The sequence below is a fragment of the Mesoplodon mirus genome (genome assembly GCF_964341445.2).
Source record: "Mesoplodon mirus genome assembly, chromosome: 13".
In the NCBI taxonomy this organism is placed as follows: domain Eukaryota; kingdom Metazoa; phylum Chordata; class Mammalia; order Artiodactyla; family Ziphiidae; genus Mesoplodon; species Mesoplodon mirus.
Window position 1 is genome coordinate 77,123,000 of NC_138989.1, and position 19,788 is coordinate 77,142,787.

Genomic DNA, 19,788 nt, shown 5'->3' on the forward strand with positions numbered 1-19,788 from the left:
CAGTGGTTGAGAGTCTGCCTGCTGATTCAGGGGACATGGGTTCGTGCCCTGGTCCGGGAAGATCCCACATGCCGCAGAGCGGCTGGGCCCGTGAGCCATGGCTGCTGAGCCTGCGCGTCCAGAGCCTGTGCTCCGCAGCGGGAGAGGCCACAACAGTGAGAGGCCCGCGTACCGCAAAAAAAAAAAAAAAAAAAAAAAAAAGGCATAGAAAATATCAGTGTAAGATAGAGTAAGGTTAAGTATTGTTTCAAGAAACTTTTGTTTCATTTACACATGTATATGTCGCATCTGTACTGGGTGGTCATGTAAAATGTATTTTGTACTGTTGGTTGCCATTAATGGAAAGTTTGAAAGCCCCTGCTTTAAGAGCTATCAGTCTTCTGAAGATATCAATAGATGAAATTGTCAAAAGCATTATGTTGCATGGACAAATGATAAGGAATTTAGAGCATTTTGTTTGGCACCTCTGGAAGATTTTGGGGGCCAGAAATCAGGGAGTTGTATAAAAGTCAAAGAATTTTGCTGCACTTAGGGTCTTAACCTTTTGCATTTTCAATAGACTTACAAGTCCCAGTACTGATCTGCAGAAAAATCATTTGAATGTAGAATGCCTGGTATGCCTGCAAATAGGTAGACCTGCTGTGGTACCAAATCCTGTGCTTTGTTTCAGGACAGAATTTGGCTCTAAAATTTAAGGGTGTGCTGGGAATTACTGAAAAACAAAAACAAAATGAAAAAACCTAGATGAGATAGAACAGACAAACAGAATGTGCCAGGGAAGAAGAGAGTAATTGCTCAAGAAGCAAGAAGTGGATTTGTCTCACTGCTGTCATGGGCAACTTTCCAAATGCTTCAGGGCAGGAGTTGTATGTGAGTCTTTTCTCTACAACGTTTGCACTTCCTGCTAAGAAAAGTTTTTGAGTACTGTGCCATTTATTAAGTTATTTTAGGAATGGAGTTTGAAGCGCTGTGCACATGTGGTCTTCACACTACCCAGCAGGTGCCCTGCTTGACCTCCAGCTTTTTTGGAGAAAGCCTATGAAAATTTCCTCAGGAAAGTTTTATTATTACTGTTTTTATCAGTTGAATTTTGTTAGGAAATAGTGGACTCTTTAAGATTGGTGAGATCTGGGTTTATTTCTGGCTCTGACACTAATTACTATTTAACAACAGCCAGGTAATTTGACTTTTCTCAGCTTCAGTTTGTCTTCTGTGAAGTATAAGGGGGGCATCTCTGGGATGTTGGGAGAATCAAGTGAAACAGGAAATAGGAAAGAGCTGTGGTCTCTAGAGAGCACTTTACAAATGAGAAAAAGTGATATGTTACTGCTTTTCTCTAATGATTATAAGAGGGTTGCATAGTGAAGAGGTTTCTATGGATGAAACTCTCATGGCACATTAAACAAGTCTTTTATAGAGTTATTACAAAAATCTATAAGGGAAAAGCTGGAGGAAGTTCTCTCATATCATACTGAGTTGAGACCAAACTCAGTGCTTTAGGAATTTAGTCTTGGGGAGGCCTTGAAAGCATGGGGTGGGGTTATACACCATATTTATTGAGTAAAACCGTTACCCATACTGGAGAAATTTTACAAAATTAAAGTTGTTGCTCATTCTGATGGAAATACAACACCCAGATGATTAAACCAACTTAATTTGCCTCCTGCTGAAACGTGCGGTTGTGGGACAGGTATTTAATTTTTAAAAGGATGGGTATTGAATTTAATTTCCCGGAGACTATTATAATCAAAAATGTTTTTAGCCCAATTGTTTGCTCTTTGACTGTTAACTAACACGATGATTCAATCAAGCTTTATTCAGTTCAAACTAAATCCTTTGGAACCAGCCCATGTAGTTTCAACTTAGTTTCATTTCCTGGAGGGGAGGGTGCAGGATTCCCCCCCCTCCCCCCAGTTTCCCATAAAGAGTATAAACTTCAATACAGGCAACTTTCAACAAGATGAGAGGACAAGTCTTTTTGGAAATTCCTCTCTTCCCTTCATCAGATGTTGTAAAGAGTTTTTAAAGTCCCTTTTGCAGTTTTCTAGATGAGCATTCACTAGTCAGTCTTTTTTCCTTTCAAAGCAACTTTCCCTCTTTTTCTGGCCTAAAAATATGCAAATATTCATGAGTTAATTTCTTTCTTTTCTTTTCATGTATCTATAACTACATATTTCCTAGAGAATTGTATTTTAATGAGATTGTCAGAGTTTCCCAGCCAACCCCATTGCAAGATGTTTTAGGACAATACATTTTAATTTTTTCTAATTCTCCACTGAAGAAATCTTAACAGGGTATTTAAGTCAGGTGATACAAATGAGACTGGTAAAAGTACTTTAAAGAACTATGGTGCTGGAAGGGGTTTCCTTCCTATGTCAAAACCATTTCAGAAACTGCATGAATGACCTTTATTTTCTTCTCTGTAGCACACACAACTATAATTTCCCATGACTATTTATGGTCTGTACAGACTTTCTCTTTTCTTTTTTTTTTTGTACAGCCTTTTTCTAACTTCCTTTTTTTTTTTTTAATGTCAACGGAATACATGTTTCTTTAATGGAAAATGTTCTATTTTGGGGAAGCTGCTTTTCCTTAGATAAGTAGTGGAGTTGGGCCGTGTGTGTGTAAGTGTGTGGAGGTCGCAAGATTGGAGAGTATTAACTTAGTGGACTGAGGGCTTGGGATGACAGTTTTGGTGATGACTCCCGAATACAAAGCTTTCTTTTTATCCAAGATTAAAAATAACTGTACCTGGTATTCCAGAGTCTTCCTTTTTAAGGAAGATTTTATTCTTTTTTACTAACATATGGTAAAATAGTCCTGAATTGAATGCTGAACATTTCAAACCTGGGTGGTTTTGAAACGAGAAAGGCAGTTCATTAACAGGGTAGTTCTAGGTAAGGGGTGGGGGACAAGTCAGCTTTGACCTTGGTAACTATGGCAGGTGAGTCCTGTGGGCTGGACGCTCTCCATGCTCGGGTCACTGGGGCTTCACTATGGAACACACGTGGTGGAGATCCACCGTGAAGCAGCAGGGTTGTCTGCCCGTGAGCCATGCACAGTTCCTGCTCTGTCCTCCTCTTCCCTTTCCAGTGATTTGGAACCTGATCACAGCAAGGATTCTGTTTCAGTTCTCCAGCTTTTTTGCATTTATCTGTGTTTCACAGTAACTATGGAAGGAATTACAGTTTTTGACAGTTTTAGTTATCTCAGGTGTAAAAACATTCTTCATAGTTTTGCTATTGTTCACTCTATCATTTGGATAACTGGTAGCATATACATCTTGTTTTAATGTAAATTTTACTGAAGTATAATATAGATACAGAAAAGGGGCCGTATCGTAACTGTAGCACTTGACAAATTTTCTCAAAGTGAACACACTCATGTGACCAGCACTCAGATCAAGAACCAGAATGTTACCATATTGGAAAAATTAGAAGCTGTCTCCTAGACACTGCTTCCCGTCCCTGACTTCTAATACCGTAGATGAGTTTTGCCTGATTTTGAACTCTATAATTATGGAATCGTGCAGTGTATCCTCTGGTATCTGGCTTCTTTTACTCAATATTATATTTGTGAGATTCATCCTATTGATACATGTAGTTGTTCTTCATTTTCACTACTACATAGTATTACACTATTTTACTACAGAGTAAATTATCCCTTGCAGTTGTGAATATATGTCAGTAAAATATGGTTTGGGCATCATACTGAAAAGGACTTAGTCACTATGTGATTTAGTTGTATTGTGATCTAATGTCTAATTATTTTATTACTATAAGAGCTCTTTTATTTTAAAATAGGCAATTGTTTTTCTCTTTCTTAAGACAGAATATTAATTTTATCTTATCATTATCCCTTCGACTTCCCACCAGCTATAAAATTAATCACTTGCTCTCACCTTTGTGCTTCCATAAAAATTGATTTCTCTTTGTAGTTAACACACACAGATAGCTCCTGTGTTCATTATGGACAGTGGAGTCACATATCTATATGCCTGCCAAAGCCAAGACCTATCTTTTTTTTTGTTTTAAACTTTTTATTTTATATTGGAGTATAGCCAATTAACAATGTTGTGATAGTTTCAGGTGCACAGCAAAGCAACTCAGCCCTACATATAGATGTATCTGTTCTCCTCCAGACTCCCCTCCCATCCAGGCTGCCACATAACATTGAGCAGAGTCCCCTGTGCTATATAGTAGGTCCTTGTTGGTTATCCTTTTTAAATATAGCAGTGTGTACATGTCAATCCCAAACTCCCTAACTATCCCTTCCCTCCACCCTTCCTCCCGGTAACCATAAGTTCATTCTCTGAGTCTGTGAGTCAGTTTCTATTTTGTAAGTACGTTCATTTGTATCATTTCTTTTTAGATTCCACATATAAGTGATATCATATGATATTTCTCTTTCTCTGTCTGACTTACTTCACTCAGTATGACAATCTCTATGTCCATCCATGTTCCTGCAGATGCCATTATTTCATTCTTTTTTATGGCTGGGTAATATTCCCTTGTATATTTACATACCACATCTTCTTTATCCATTCCTCTGTCAATGGACATTTAGGTTGCTTCCATGCCAAGACCTACCTTTAAATTCATGTTTCTAAACCCAGTTTCTAATATGCCAGGTATCAATCAGAAAAATTCTAGGTTTGTTGAGGATTCTGGACTAGACCTGTGGCTTATCAGTGGGATTCTGTTGCATTTTTGTCATTGTAGCCTGAGATTCCTGAATGCATCTGCAAACAAACTGGAAACCCTTCCTCCAGCCACACTTTCTGAAGAGACAAACAGCGTCTTACAGGAGTTGTATTTGACAAATAACAACCTCACAGATAAATGTGTACCCTTGTTAACAGGACACCCCCATCTGAAGATTCTTCACATGGCCTATAACCGACTTCAAAGTTTTCCAGCAAGGTAAAAGAAGATTGCAGAGTGACATCCTTCCTTGCATTTCTGAAAAGGGATTCATAGATGGAAAGGCAAAAACTAACATGTTTATTTCCCAGATAATGTAAAGCTTGTTCCTCCTGATTCTTATTCACAGTGTCTTTTATATAAGCCATTGTCAGCATTCCCTGAAAGAGAAATGTGTTCATTTTTCTAATATGGATGTATCCAAGGACCCAATTGCTAGAATGTTCTTATGATTTTGAAATAAGGCATGTCATCTAGCAGGTATATTTTTTCTTTTGCTTCCTTTTAACCAGTCAAATTAAAAAAAAAAATTAACCTAGTATGGTGTGTGAGAATTAGAACGTAAACTAGGAACCTGAAGGTTCTCAATTAGCTAATAGCTTTTGTATTTATGCTTATGGTATAAAAAACAATGGTGGCCTGTGCATTCATAGAAACTGTGACATTACAAATAATTTATGGCTCTTAGAAAATTCTACTTTTAAGTCTGTTTTAATTTTAATTTCTAATTTTGGGGAGCAGTGGCATTGTATCTTGCTTTGAGTGAAGCTTTAACAAGTTAGGTCTTAGAACTCACGCCCACACATCAAAGAAGCAAACGCTAACCCCTCTGGTATTCTGCTGCTAACTGCAACTTAGCACTGGGCCAAAGCAAAATATGGGGACAGCCTCCCTCTGCTAGCATCAAGGATACCAGTCTGTTGAAACCCTTACTAAAGGAGGGAGGCCCAAATATGCATTGACTTCAAGTATTACTCTATTTTTGTAGTATACATTTATTTCTTTACTTTTTCCCATCATTTGATGTTACTGATTAAGCTTTTCTTTCTTTCTTTCTTTCTTTCTTTCTTTTTCTTTTAATGTACTTTTCTTTTACTATGGAATGCGATGTTATTTTTGGAAGAAAACATAGTAGTCACATAACAATAATATCTCTGAAAGGGCTCATGGTCCTCATTTGATGATGAATGACTAAGGCCAGCAGGAGAAATGCTCATCAGCTCAAATTCTGAGGGTATCCCCCAGGGACCCATGCCAGTAGTAATCACCCTAACTACAGAGAATTTTTTTTGATCACCTTCTTTCTATGTTGAGGGATAGAAACTTCTTCAACATATTTTCTTTCTTGGACCTGATGTCTATACTTTCAATCTTTTTCCATGCCTGTTACTCATTGGTTTCTCCACATGTCTTTTCACAATATGATGACAGCATATTCAAATAATAATCTTACAAATTCAGGCTATCATAGATGGATTACTTCACAGTCTGTGCATACAGTGTTGTTTGTAGCATATCCTAATACTATGTTGAATGTTTATGATATTAAACGATCTGATTTCATAAGATAAAAACTTAGTTCTTGTATCTTCGGTGTATATTTATTTTCAAGTAAGCAAATAAGGTAACCTTTATTTTTGGGAGAAAACAGAAAGAAAAGCAATAAAGTGTTTCTTGCTAAATTTTTAAATTTTTTGTGACAAATGAAACCACAGCAAGGAGAGGAGATACCAGTAACTCTAAACTAAATGATTTAGATTGTAAGTTTGAGTTGCACTCACTGGGAATCCTGCACTTGTTAGATTCCACCTTCACAAGTGGTGGGAAAAGGGCCAGAGGAGTGATAGGTGCATTATAGGTTTGTAGAGGCAGAGGGTTTTTTCCCTCCAGATTTACAGAAAATATAAGAAACCCTAATTCTGGAGTTTTTCTTTATTGGGTTACTGTAATTATTGATTAATGTAATTAAATAGTAATTCTACATTATAGGTTAAGATTGAACAATACAAGACATTCTTAAACAAAAGTGTTAGATTATATTAGGACTTGTTATTAAGGTAAGATCAGAAAGATTCTTTCTTTGTAGGTGTTTAGCAGGAGTTGAGAGAAATTTCTTTTGGGTACAGATTAAATTGGGGCATTGACAGAGGTCGAGAGATGATCCAGATGACCTTCCAGCATCCTACTCCTCATGACCACCTTGTTATCACAAAGGATGTCCAAGGAATTTGGGGAGTGGTGTTTCAGGAGAAAGCATATCTTCATATAAACCATACCCTTTTCTCCTCTATATATTCCCTTGAGGTTTCAGTGCCAATACAAAGAAATAATACTCTCACACTAAGCTCTTTTAAAGCACATTGATTAGATTACTGCTAACTTTTGACCCATTTGAGTAGGATTTTCACTGGAGTTCAGATTAAGCTACATGGTAAAGTGGTTGTTGTCAGGATAACTTAATTCACACACACAGAGTTTTCATGGGAAAAGGACGTCCATTTTTCTTCTTGTTGCCAATTCAAAGAGCTGAAGTTAAGAGTTTTTGTTTTGTAGTAAGAAAGGAGGTATCAAAATACTTTGATACTCAAAAACAGTAGTGAAAAACTTGTCTGTTAAAATGACTAGTGCAAGTGAATCTTTAAAGAATCTTCAGAGTCATAGTAAATTACCTTTTGGTTCTCATTGTCTATTATTTTCTTTCTAAATTTCCTTATAGTTATTTTGTGACCTGCCCACCCTTGGATTTTCTCTTTTTCAGTAAAATGGCAAAGCTGGAGGAACTTGAAGAAATTGACATCAGTGGGAATAAACTGAAGGCCGTCCCGACAACTATCATGAATTGCAGGCGCATGCACACGGCGATTGCTCACTCCAACTGCATCGAAGTCTTTCCTGAAGTTATGCAGCTCCCAGAAATCAAGGTACGTGGGTCGATTCCATACACTCCAAGCTTCAGGTCCACAGAGAGACTTGTTTTCTCTAATTCGTCAGTTCCGGATGTTCGCACCCTTGTTGGATTTCCTCAGCATGAAGACTTCTCTGATGTCCTTGCTGCATCCTTCCTCAGCACTGGGCTACACCTCTGGGTCGGCAGAGGGAAAAAACAAACAAACAAACAAAAAACCAGTGATCCAAAACCACTGGACTGGGAGTGGGGAAAATTGTATTCTGGGCTCTGTCCCTAACTAGCCACACAGCCACCTAACTCTTTCCCATCTGTCTAACAATACTTGTCCTACTTATTTCCAGGGTGGTTAGGAGACTCAGAGGCTGGATCAGGTTTGACAGCAGTTTGAAATAGTTAACGGTATCTCTGCACAGCCCTCCCCCCAACTCCCCTAATTAAAAGTATCCACCACCCCAGCACCCGATTAGTCCTAATTCCCTATATAGATGTAGTCTCATTACTGTTACCATTACCAAACATTCACTTCAATTTAATGAAGCCTGACAGAACAGATAGTATTCCCATTTGGTAGGTGAGGAAACTGAGGTGCTGAAAAGAAAGTGGTTTCTGTAAACTGAAGACAGCAAATTGGTGGCAGAGACGTTCTGCCATTCCTGGCTCCTGACTCAGGGCAGTCTCACCAGACGAAACCAGTTCACTAGGATGAAAACCATCTAACATCTTTTTATTTATTTTTATTTTTTTTTGGAGCAAAGAGTAAGAAGTTCTTTCATTTTGCATTTTAGCATTTCTGATGGTTAGTTTTGTGCTTAATAAAAAATAATTCTGGTTATAGACTAGGAGCATATTCTAATCTCCTAAAAAGGAACAAAAGTCATCCTATTTGAAGACACTTTGAATAGCATGAATAATTTTTCACCACAGGAGTTTTTGTACATTTTCTTGGTTGAGGTGTGTACAAGCCATTTGATAAGTGTGTGCATGTGTGTGTGTGCTTAAGCCATGAAATATTTTACTGTGAGCGCACTGTCACCTCATGCATGACCGTGGCATTTTAGAACACTTACTGTTAACTAGCAGAAATATTTTATTTTTACTTTATGTACCTTTTACGGTAGGTAAGAGGTGGGGCTCCGGAGGAGGACAGGTCTAGAGGTGGATCCCAACTAAAAGCTGCTTAATTGCTCCGTTTCCTCATATGTAAAATGAGAATGAGGGAAAGAACAGTGCTTCCTTTACAGTATTGCTGTGAAGATGAAATGAAATAATACATGTAAAGCATTTGAAATAGAAGTGGCACCTGGTAAGAACTCTGTAAATGTTAACTATAATTAGTTACAAGACCTCGATGAAGTTCAACTCTGATGTTGATTATATGGAGCAACTGTTCTGGCTGACGATCCACAAAATCCAGGAAATCTGTCACTTAAGCAAATGCTTCTTTGCTTCCATCCCAGGAGCAGTGTTGACAGCTTAGCTTTCCAGGGGCCGCTCCACTGCCCATTACTCCATGGGGCATGTGGTGTCTGTCACGGGGCCTCATTAAACAGGTCTCTGTGCACCGAGGTCTGGAGATTAACCTCCTGTTTGCTGGTCTTACTTTCTGCACCTGTCTTTTAATGTTATATAACTCTTAATCGTAGATTCTTTTTTTTTTTTAAGTATCTGGTTTAAAGTACAGATACAGATAGACATTTAAACTTTTCAAGTTTTGACTGAATTTTGCAAAATACAAATGTTGCTCTATGAAAGCAAATCTTCTCTTAGACCGTTGCTTGGATTCCTGGATTCTAAAATTGGTGCCCTCGTGTTTCCATCTAATTCCTTCCCCTGTACCCTGCTTTACAGCTCCTTTTAAAATTTTACTTTTGGTATTACTTTTTTTTTACAGTTTTTCTTCTTTTGTTCTTTGATTTTTAACCCCAGATATTGTAGCTTAGCATTTTCCTTATGTTAAAAATGTCCAGTGTTTCTGACCCAGCTCTTCCATTACCAAGAGATATTTTGTTGCTGGGGTTTTATTTGGGGGGGGGGGTGCGGTGAGCAGTATCAAGTCCCCTTTATGTACAAAGTACAAACTTTGCAGCCCTGGACAGACAGTGATATTGAAAAAGTAGTACTTATATTGTTTGAGAACTCTGAACTGATATTTTAGTGTTATTTCATATGAGAATATTTTAAGTTGCTATATAAGTATTTATGCAGATTTAAACCATCCAAGGGACTTCCCTGGCGGTCCAGTGGTTGAGACTTCATGCTTGCAATGCAGGGGGGTGCAGGTTCGATCCCTGGTTGGGGAACTAAGATTCCACATGCCGTGCAGTGTGGCCAAAAATAAATAAATAAATAAATAAACCATCCAAAAGAAAATTCCTGGTAAAAATATTTGCTGTAAACAGATGATAAAATACCTATGGGAGTCTTCAGTGCAAAGTGAGCCCTAAAGCATGTTTCTAATGGAAAAGAAATGATTTTTTTCCTAAGTTGAAATACTCCAGCCGCTATTAAAATATTATCATTGAGTTAATAATCCTAGATTGTATTCTTATTGTTTCTTGAAAATAAAGTACAATAATTGTAAAGTATTTCATAAAAGGTATGAAGATCATTGCAATTATAAACATTAACAGATAATTTAATGAAGGATAAGATCCTGGTATATTTAGCTAGTTCTCTGTGAGCAGTCTCATCTTTTAAGACATTAAAAAAAAGTGCTTGTTCACTGCTTTGTTACCAAAGCTTTAATACCAAGTATCATTTAAAGGGTAAACAAGTTTGCTTACTAAAATATATATGCTAAAATGTAGTTTTTTATTTTACTTTATTATTTTTTTAATGTAGTTTTTTAAACTTGTAAAATCAGGCCATTATTCATGTACCCCTAAAACAGAGACTGTATGCATCCCCTATTCTTGGATAAAATTTAGGGCTGGCCTTTTCTCATTTTGGTGCATTTGGTGAGATTTGTTAAAGTGATCATCAGGCATCAAATTCTGTACTTGGGCAAGAAGGTCATATAAATTCGTAGGAAAAAAAGTATATTTTTTTAGAGTTTTTCGATGAGCTCACGTGCACCCAAAGTCCTAGCAGTTTTGTTCCTTAGTATTGACATTATTGTCTTCGCCTTTGTTTAGCACTTTCAAATCAGTCTTCCAAACCCCACCACCAGTCCTGTGTTCCTGGTGCAGGTCATGTTCTGTTCTGATTCTAAAATAGACAGACCTCCCTCTGGATACGGATCAGCTCTCAATCACCACATAAGCCAGACTTGGCTTGGCTGGTCCCAGGCCGAGGTCCTCACGTAGGCTGCTAGAGCTGATGAACCTGAAAAGCAGAGGCAGCCGCGGGTGTGGCACTCGGCTTCTCTTCCTCAGGGGCCCTTCGCCGAACCACATCGCAGTCACGTTGATCGTGTAGGAGTTCTGCAACAACACCAAGGCTTTTAGTTGAGTTACTTCCAATTAGGGACATAGTACTACCTTGTTTGAAGTGTGGTTTAAGCAGATGAAAGAAATGTGTGACACATAAAATGAATGAAATTTGAAATTTAAACACCATATATCAGCAACTTTTGTCAAATTTTCCATTTCCCTGTGGTGTCCTGATTCTGATTACTGGGTGAACAGCATCTTTTAAAATGTTTTAAATTCTCTTCAGAAGGTTATTTTCATGTTTGTGCTATGCAGTAATAAACCACTTGGATAAGTTGAGTGACTTCATCTTTAGGACTGTTATTTCACTTCATGGAGTATGAAGTATTTTTAATATGCCACACTCTTGAGAACAATGGCTACAGGAAGTTGAATTTCCCTTGGAATCAAGCCATGTTGTTTCTAAAGTGAGATGAGAGAGAACCAGCTCAGTCATAGAACACAAAGAACACGGGGAAACGGCTAGGTCAGAATGGATGAAAGAAAAGACACTAATTCTTTGGAAAGTAGGATAATGGAAATAAAGACAGATCAGGGACCAGTTAGATGTCAGTTTGGTAGAGTAGTTGACCTACTAGACTTAAAAGGTCATCTAGGAACTGCAGTATCCAAAAACCAGGAAGCAGGAGCAATTGTCATTATGGTCCTGGAATCTGGGTAATGGTTATTTAGGAATTCTTCTAACATTTGGGGAATCCGGCATCCATTCCTGTTTGGGACAAGAGCTAAGGAAAAAGGAATGAAGCAGTGTCTACCAGGACATGGCCATTTAAGCCACTTTTCTCCCTGCCTCACTAGCAACTCACCAGCAGGAAGCTAGGACTGCATAGTCTCTGTCCTTCAAAGTTGGGATAATTTATTAACTCAGACTACTTTGTTTTTTTAACTCTAGTTTTAAAAATTATTTCAGCAGCCCTTTTAAACACAAAGCCATGCCTTTTACAATGAGATACTGCATGCATCTTATGAAGTGGGTTATGTGTACATACAGATAAAGAACTGGTCCTCTGTGAGCTCATGCATATTAAAAGTATCCCCTTAGAGATGCTCCTGGAGAAAGGAGCACTTGTGACCATGAGTCCTCAAAGAAGTTGGCTGTGAAGTGGTCACTGTCCTGCTCTTCAAAGTCTTCTATTGGTAAGGAGAAAGAGAAGTGAGCTCATATGCCCCCAAATCTGGAATACAGCCTGGAATCATATATAAATTTCTTTGAAGTCTCCTGTTTGATCTAAAATTACATGCTAATTTTGTGCTCTTACTTTTTACCATTTCTTCTAGTTTTAATGTAAAAGTAAAGGCTCTTCCTCTCCATAATCTTTGAGTAACACTGAAGCCCCCAGAAGCATGGGCCAGGTGTCCTGTAACTTTGTGATATACCACTGAGTCTCCCCAAGGGCACACATAACCAACTTTATGAGGTTATGAAATTTATGAGGTAAAGGAATTGCTTAGTTTATATAGGATGCGTTTTCTTAAAGTCAGATTTTATAAATAATTTATTTTGGTGTTTAAGGGAATTTGCTATTTGGAGGAATGGAATGCTATTTGATGGATCAAGGGTTTTTTTTTTTTTAATTTATGGCTGTGTTGGGTCTTTGTTTCTGTGCGAGGGCTTTCACCAGTTGTGGCAAGCGGGGGCCACTCTTGATCGCGGTGTGCGGGCCTCTCACTATCGCGGCCTCTCTTGTTGCGGAGCACAGGCTCCAGACGCTCAGGCTCAGTAGTTGTAGTTCACGGGCCTAGTTGCTCCGCGGCATGTGGGATCTTCCCAGATCAGGGCTCGAACCTGTGTCCCCTGCATTGGCAGGCAGATTCTCAACCACTGCGCCACCAGGGAAGCCCTGAGGATTTTTTTAAAACAAAGTTTTACCCTGATTGTCATTTTTGTCAAGTAGTTGCCAATAAGGTTTCCTAAATCTAAAATCCAGTTGAGAAAAATCACAGATACTGTATATAAATTTAAAAGGAAGAGTCTGTACAAATGAAAGTTCTTCTTTTGCAACTTCCTGAAAGGTGGAGAGGTTCAAACAATATACATTCCTGAATAATTAGAGACAAATACACTATTACATAGAAAAACGAACTTCAACCTTGGCTTTAGGGTCTGTGTTTAAAGTAAAAGGTTCAGACTGGCTCTCTTAGTTAATAGGTTTACTTAGATGTGTGAACATCCTACAGCGATGATGACTTAGCCTTTTGCAACATCAAGAATATGTAATAGTTTAAGTGTTAAAAGAGAATTTGACTTAAAGTTATATAATGAGAAATACTACACATGTGTGTACATGTATTTTACTCTAAAGCTAAAATGTTCGGGTTCCTGTAGAACTCTGAGAGAGGGAGGTGGTATAGACGACTTCAGCGTGAGACACAATCTGTAGCTCACCGTTTGGCCCCTACCTGCCTCTCCAGCCTCGTCTTCTGCTCTCGGGCCCGACCATCTCCAACCACCCCAACCACTCTTGCTTCGTGTCCTCGTATACCGTGCATCACTCTGTCTCCTGCCTGGTGCACGTGCTGTCAGTGCTTGCTAGATGCCCTCCTGTTCCCATCTGCCTCTTTAGCTTTAATTTTGATTCTTCACAAAAATCCTCTCCTGGAAATCCCTCTCTGTGGTCTCAGTAGCTGCCCCTTCTCTGTCACAGCCACGCACACTTGTACACATCGTTGATCATAGCAGCTGGAGGTAGGTAGTGGTGTTTGTTTCCCCCTTTAGCCTGGGAGTTCCTCGGGGTGGGGACTGTGTCTGCCATCTCTCTTGAGGTCCCTGATGTCTGGCTTATTGTCTGCCACTTAGTAGATGCTAAATAAATGTTATTTTGATTGAATACTTGGATGTATTTGCTTCTTTTGACTTCAAAATGGAAATTAGTGAACCTAACGGGGGAACATGTTATACATCAGCGGCTTTCACCCTGTGAGGACTAGGGAGTGCAGAAGGTGAGTGGGAGCCCCGCCGTTTGGAGCTGTCAGAGCTGTTGAGCAGCACGGTTGAGGTGGGGGACTAGCTGTGGTCTGAAGAGGAAAGAAGCAAGGGGGTTGCAGAACCTCAGAGCTCACTAGTTCTGTTAAGTTGCTGATTCGGGGCAGCCCAGGCAATTATTTGGCAGATAATGAATAATACACTGCTGTGAACATTGATATGCTTATTTCTTTAGTAATGTTTTGTGAGGAATCATCATAATTAAGGTATTGCAACTTTTGTGATAATTACACTTGAACTATAAATCACATTGTATTCCCTTTTCTTTAAGATACACTGATTATTTTCCTATACTCATATCTAATTGTATTAGCAGTCATTTCCTCTAAATCATGAGTTCCTTCTCAACTATGAGTTATCTCAGTTCTCAACTATGAGTTATCTCACTAATTCTGTTTTGAGTATTCTTACCAGAGTTTTGTATTATAGCAGAGTGATTTTTGCTAGCTATGTCCTAGAATGGGCCTGAAAGAGGGGATGATAACATTTTAGATTCAACATTCTATTTAACAATGTATTTCCAAGAAAATTTTAGTGCGTTAAATATAAATACATACATTAAACAACATAGAATATGTGGGTACTATTTTTTTTCTCAGGTCTCATTTCCAAATTTTCTATTTTCTTAGTGGTTGCCGTTACAATTATTCAGTCAACAAGTGTTTGTTGAGGACTATTAAAAGAATAGGAAATAGTACTTGTAAGTAAAGCACTCACTATCTGCGTTGACACCAGTAGGTTGGCACCAAGTACCAGTGTCCTGTAATTTTTAGGAATAAACCTCCTTCAGTGTGCAGAACTATATAAAGGTGTTTCTCTGCTTATCTGCCCTTAAAAGAGTTTCCTTCTCATGCAGAAACAATAACATTTTAAAATGTATCAATTGCTTTGCAGTGCTACTTATTCTAGACTGAATTTAACCTAAACATGTGTATCTCAGTTCCCATCCTAAGAGATTTAATTACTGAAAAACCTTCTTATAAGATCCATTCATTTATTCATTCAACAAATAATTGTTTTACCAAGTGCCAGGCAATCGATTGTTTATTTGTTCCTCCTTTCCGTGAAGGCATCCACCAAGCCTCTGTTCTTTGCAGTGCACTGCACTTCGGATATAGGAGGAGAAGAAGCAGTCCCTTCTCTCTAGGAGCTTATGGTCTAGTGAAAGAAATAAACAAGCAGATACTTACAACAAGGGACATCTAATTGAAACAGGGGCTGTAGTGGAATTGAGTGACATTGTAGTGGCGTTGAGTCTTAAAAGAATAAGGCAGATTACCAGGTAGAAGGCAAGGATAGCTTGAAGAGTTCCATTCACAGAGAATAGCATGTGCAAAGGCACAGACAAATGAGAACATGACACATGCAAGAGTTAACTTTGACGCAGCTGAATATAGATTGTGAGGAAGCAGGTGGCGAAAGGTGGGGTGAAGGCCTTAGTTGACATGCTGAGGACTTTGGTGGCAGATTGAAGGGTAGTAGGGAGCAACAGAAAGACTGAAGCTGGAGTGTGATGTGATAGAACAAACCACATCAGAGAATCACCCTGACAGCATTGTGGGGAATGCAGCAGAGGGAAGTGAGACTGAAAGCAGAGTTCGGACGCCATCGTAATCCTCCAGGGGAAACATGATGTGGGTCGGAACAGGACTATGGGAACGGACTGCCGTGAATTAAAGACTTGGTGACAAAACGGGCCTGGGTGGGGGTAGTGCGTAGGCACCATCTCATAAGATCTGCGTTACCATCACCAACGTTATCTTTATAAATGAATACCCTATTGAACTCATTTTATAATTTGGTAATTTAAAGAATGAGCAATTTTACATCTACAGAGCTGTGAAGGTTTAAATCTTTAGAGGTAACATTAAAAAACATTGCTCACCAATTTCAAAAAATTCAGTAATGTTCTAAAATGTCTTTACTCTTTCCCCATAATGCACGCTTTGACCTCTGAATTCGTTTGTGTCAACCACTTACGTTCTGTGTCGCCCACACCTGTCAGTCCTTAAGCTCATGTTTCATCACCACCAGGAGATTGTATTGACACCATGTGTTGTTTTATCTGTACTGATGTATACTGACCATACTGCCAGAATAGCCCATTATGAACCAGTATTATCAGTGTTTCATTAAAGTCCAGTTGGCTATTCATGCAACCATTATTTATATTTGGAAAAACAAAAAAAGGAGATGACCATGTCCCTGTTATTAACATTTAGGTTAAGTGAATTCTCGTACTTCTGTTGAAAGTATTAAGACTATAAAAGGTGTTGGGAGTGAAGATATAGAATAAGTGAAATGTAATGAAATTGTACCTACACTTACGGGTTTTAAAAGTTCTTGGTTTTTTTTTTTCGGTACGCGGGCCTCTCACTGCTGTGACCTCTCCCGTTGCAGAGCACAGGCTCCGCGGCCATGGCTCACGGGCCCAGCCGCTCCGCGGCATGTGGGATCTTCCCAGACTGGGGTACGAACCCATGTCCCCTGCATCAGCAGGCGGACTCTCAACCACTGCGCCACCAGGGAAGCCCTAAAAGTTTTTTATATTAATAATAAGGCTAAAAGAAACAAAAGTAGAGTTCTAACACTGGTTGTGTTCAGGTGTTAAATTTAACGGTAAGTTTTCTAATCTCTGTCCAACTGTTTATAATGTGGTTATAATGCTCTCATAATAAAAAAAATTATAGTATATCATTGCTACTGTTTCAGAGCAAGGGTATGAAACAATTTGTGTGGAAACATTGTATTGTTTGAATTCAACTGAGAATATATTTCTCCAAAAATAGAGGTTTCCATTTTACCCAGTCTCTACCCCTCCCCAATCCATAATAGATTTAAGTTCTTTAAAAAATTTTCCAGATAAAGATGAATTCGTCCACTTTTAAGACTGAAATTCTCGGATACAATTTGCCTTTCAGTCCACCTTAAGATTTTTAATATGCTCTTTAGGCATTTAAAAAAATTATAATAAGGTACCAGCTCAAGCCAGATAATTGAATGCTTTCTCCCCATTCTGCCGAATTGTTGGTTACACATTCTCTTACCAGGAAAACTGCCAACTGTTCTCTCTTGTGCATGTGATCCTTCTTCTACCCTGGTGCCCGCTCCCATAACAGAAATGCAGCACCTCCTTTGGGGACTTAGCTCATTTAAGCCTTACATTTTGCAAGAAAGGTGGTGTTATTCCCATTCACAGATAACATGTAATTTTTGTTCTAATCGGTATGCTGACCCTTTTTGTGGCAGTTTTCCAGGTGAGATTAGGCAGGGCTGTTGGAGAGTCCAGGTATTGGGTGCCTGGAGTGCAGGATCTATATTTGACTCCTGCCTTTTTCCCCATGCATATAGTAGGCAGGCCCACCTGCTAGTCTTTCGCCACTTTCTTATTTAGCTTCTTTTGAATTATCTTCCCATTTTGAATATTCGTTCCCTGCCTTTTCCTCATTTTGCATGTCTTTTGGTTTGTTTTAAAAACCGAAGACAAGCCCTTTAAAGTTCCATCTTGATGTTGTAACTGTAACTCTCATGGCCACAGCAGTGCGGAGATATTGTGAACAGTGTGAGTGAGACACCATCTTTAGGCTTTTTCAGTTAATGCTTAATTTTTAAATGTAGAGATGAGCTTAAAAGGATGAAGCTGGGGAGTATAAAGGACATGGAATTTGTGTTATTCAAAGAAAGTAAAATTTTAATTACATTTAGCAAAGGCTGTTTCAAATGTTTATGGCAGAATAGCAGACAAACGTAGTTTCTGCATTTGGCCATCATAGTACAGTGAACGGTCACACTGATTTTCCTGCAACGAGTAGGAGCATAGAACTGCCTGAACAACTTCTCCAGGCCATCTCCTTGTGTTTCCACTTGTTCCTTCAGTGCGTGGACCTGAGCTGTAATGAGCTAAGCGAAGTCACTTTACCAGAAAACCTGCCTCCAAAACTGCAAGAACTAGACCTGACTGGAAACCCCCGACTTGCCCTCGATCACAAAACCCTGGAGCTGCTGAAGTAAGTATTTTGTGAAGCGCTGCAGCCCCATCGCTATTCACTGAAAATGACATTTACCGCTTAGAACATTAAATGGAATATGAAGCATCTGTTGACTTATTAGGTCTATCTATACACATTTGAAGTGAAGTGATTTGTGAGTCTGTAGTTCACCAAAATGGACGAATGGCCAAAAAAATTTTCAAGTAATTGGATACTCGTGTCCTTTCAGAAAGTTTTTGAGAAAGTGTCCAGACAAAAAGAGATGAGAATAATGAAAACAAAGAGGAAAGGGGATTTAAAGACACAGGAGAGGGCAGTGAACAACCAAGAAGTAAATGTACATCTCGGTTACGAATAATATGGTGTGATGCTTAATGCAAATGTTACAAAGGGATTTTGCAAGAGATTCATAATGTGGGGTAAATGAACAACTTGGAACTAAACTTCAGGTTATTTAAACAAAACTGGGAGAGTGGGGTAGTTAGATCCGCTACGTTGTCTTCCTGTTTTGGGAAGAGAGTTCCGTGGTACTATCTCATGTTTTCTGTTGATGGAGAATAACAGGTTGGATGGAGTTCGCTATGTAAAACATTAAAGTTAACCTTGTTAGAAAAGATGCCTTTATAACAGTGTTCATCACAGAACTCTAAATATCAATAAAATTAAATTATGCTTCACATAATGAATATTATAATGAATATTATCCAACTACTAAAAACAACGATGTGGAGTTACATTACTAACTTGAAAGATCTCTGCATATGACGTTAGGTGAAAAGAAAGTTTACAAAGAAATTTGTGTAGTGTAATCCCACTTTTTGTAACATGAATTTGTGTGCATTTGGGTATGTGTGCATGTGTGTGTGCACATGCACAACTAGAAAATTCCTAAAAGGATATAAAACAAAATGTTAAAATGATGCTGTTCTCTGGATAATATAATTATGGATGGTCTTTACTTTCTTCTTTAAATTTTTCTGAATTTTCAGAATTTTTTGCAGTGTATCTCAAAGTAACAGTCCTAGACATTGACACACATTAGACATTGTGTATGCCATCTGTGCTTAAACCCTGTTGTAATATCTGTTGCTGGAAGTCATCTTCCAATATCTTAGAAAAAACTGAAAAGGAGAATTTTGAAAAGAAGAGTAATATTGGTGGTCCATTATTATTATCCTAGACTTTAGTACATATCAAAATTTGAAAATCACCTAAGGTGATTCCTGGTTGGAATTGGCTTAATTAGTGCCTGTTCGTTGATATTTTAAGTACTTAATGAGAAAATTGATTTAGTTGAAGAATATTGCCTAAGTACAGTGTCCTCGGGAAGCCACGGGGACCTAGGCTCTCTCCACTGTGTATCAGTATGTGAAGCCTTGGCCCAAATCCCTCAGCGTGTCCAGACCTTAGTTTTCTCATCTCTTAGGGAGGATGGCCTACACACTCTCTAAGGGACTTCCAGAACTAAGAATACATGGATTAGCAAAACATATTTCATCTTTATAATGGGTAACTTTTTGAGTTTTTACAAATATGACATAATTTTATGATAAAAATAATTATATAAAAATCTGTTAATAAATGGAAGTAGCTGTTTGGAGAAAAATAAAAGTTGAATTTTTATTGCACACCAAAATAAATTCCAGCTAAATTAAAGAGTTAAATACATAAAATGAAATAATTTTTTAAAGTAAGAGGAAATCATATGGATATGTTTACAAACCAGAAAAGGACTTTTTAGGCCAGAAAAGGGGGTGGGGGAAATCACAAAAGA

General features: G+C 38.4%; 1 protein-coding gene across 1 annotated transcript in view; it reads left to right on the plus strand.

Annotated features, from left to right (window-relative positions):
- The window catches only part of PHLPP1 (PH domain and leucine rich repeat protein phosphatase 1), a 213,340-nt gene that overhangs the window by 175,048 nt on the left and 18,504 nt on the right, over positions 1 to 19,788 (plus strand). The window contains exons 11-13 of the mRNA XM_082640989.1: positions 4,722 to 4,922; positions 7,462 to 7,624; positions 17,902 to 18,032. Coding sequence (XP_082497115.1) covers positions 4,722 to 4,922; positions 7,462 to 7,624; positions 17,902 to 18,032 — 495 coding nt within the window. The remainder of the gene's footprint in view (positions 1 to 4,721; positions 4,923 to 7,461; positions 7,625 to 17,901; positions 18,033 to 19,788) is intronic.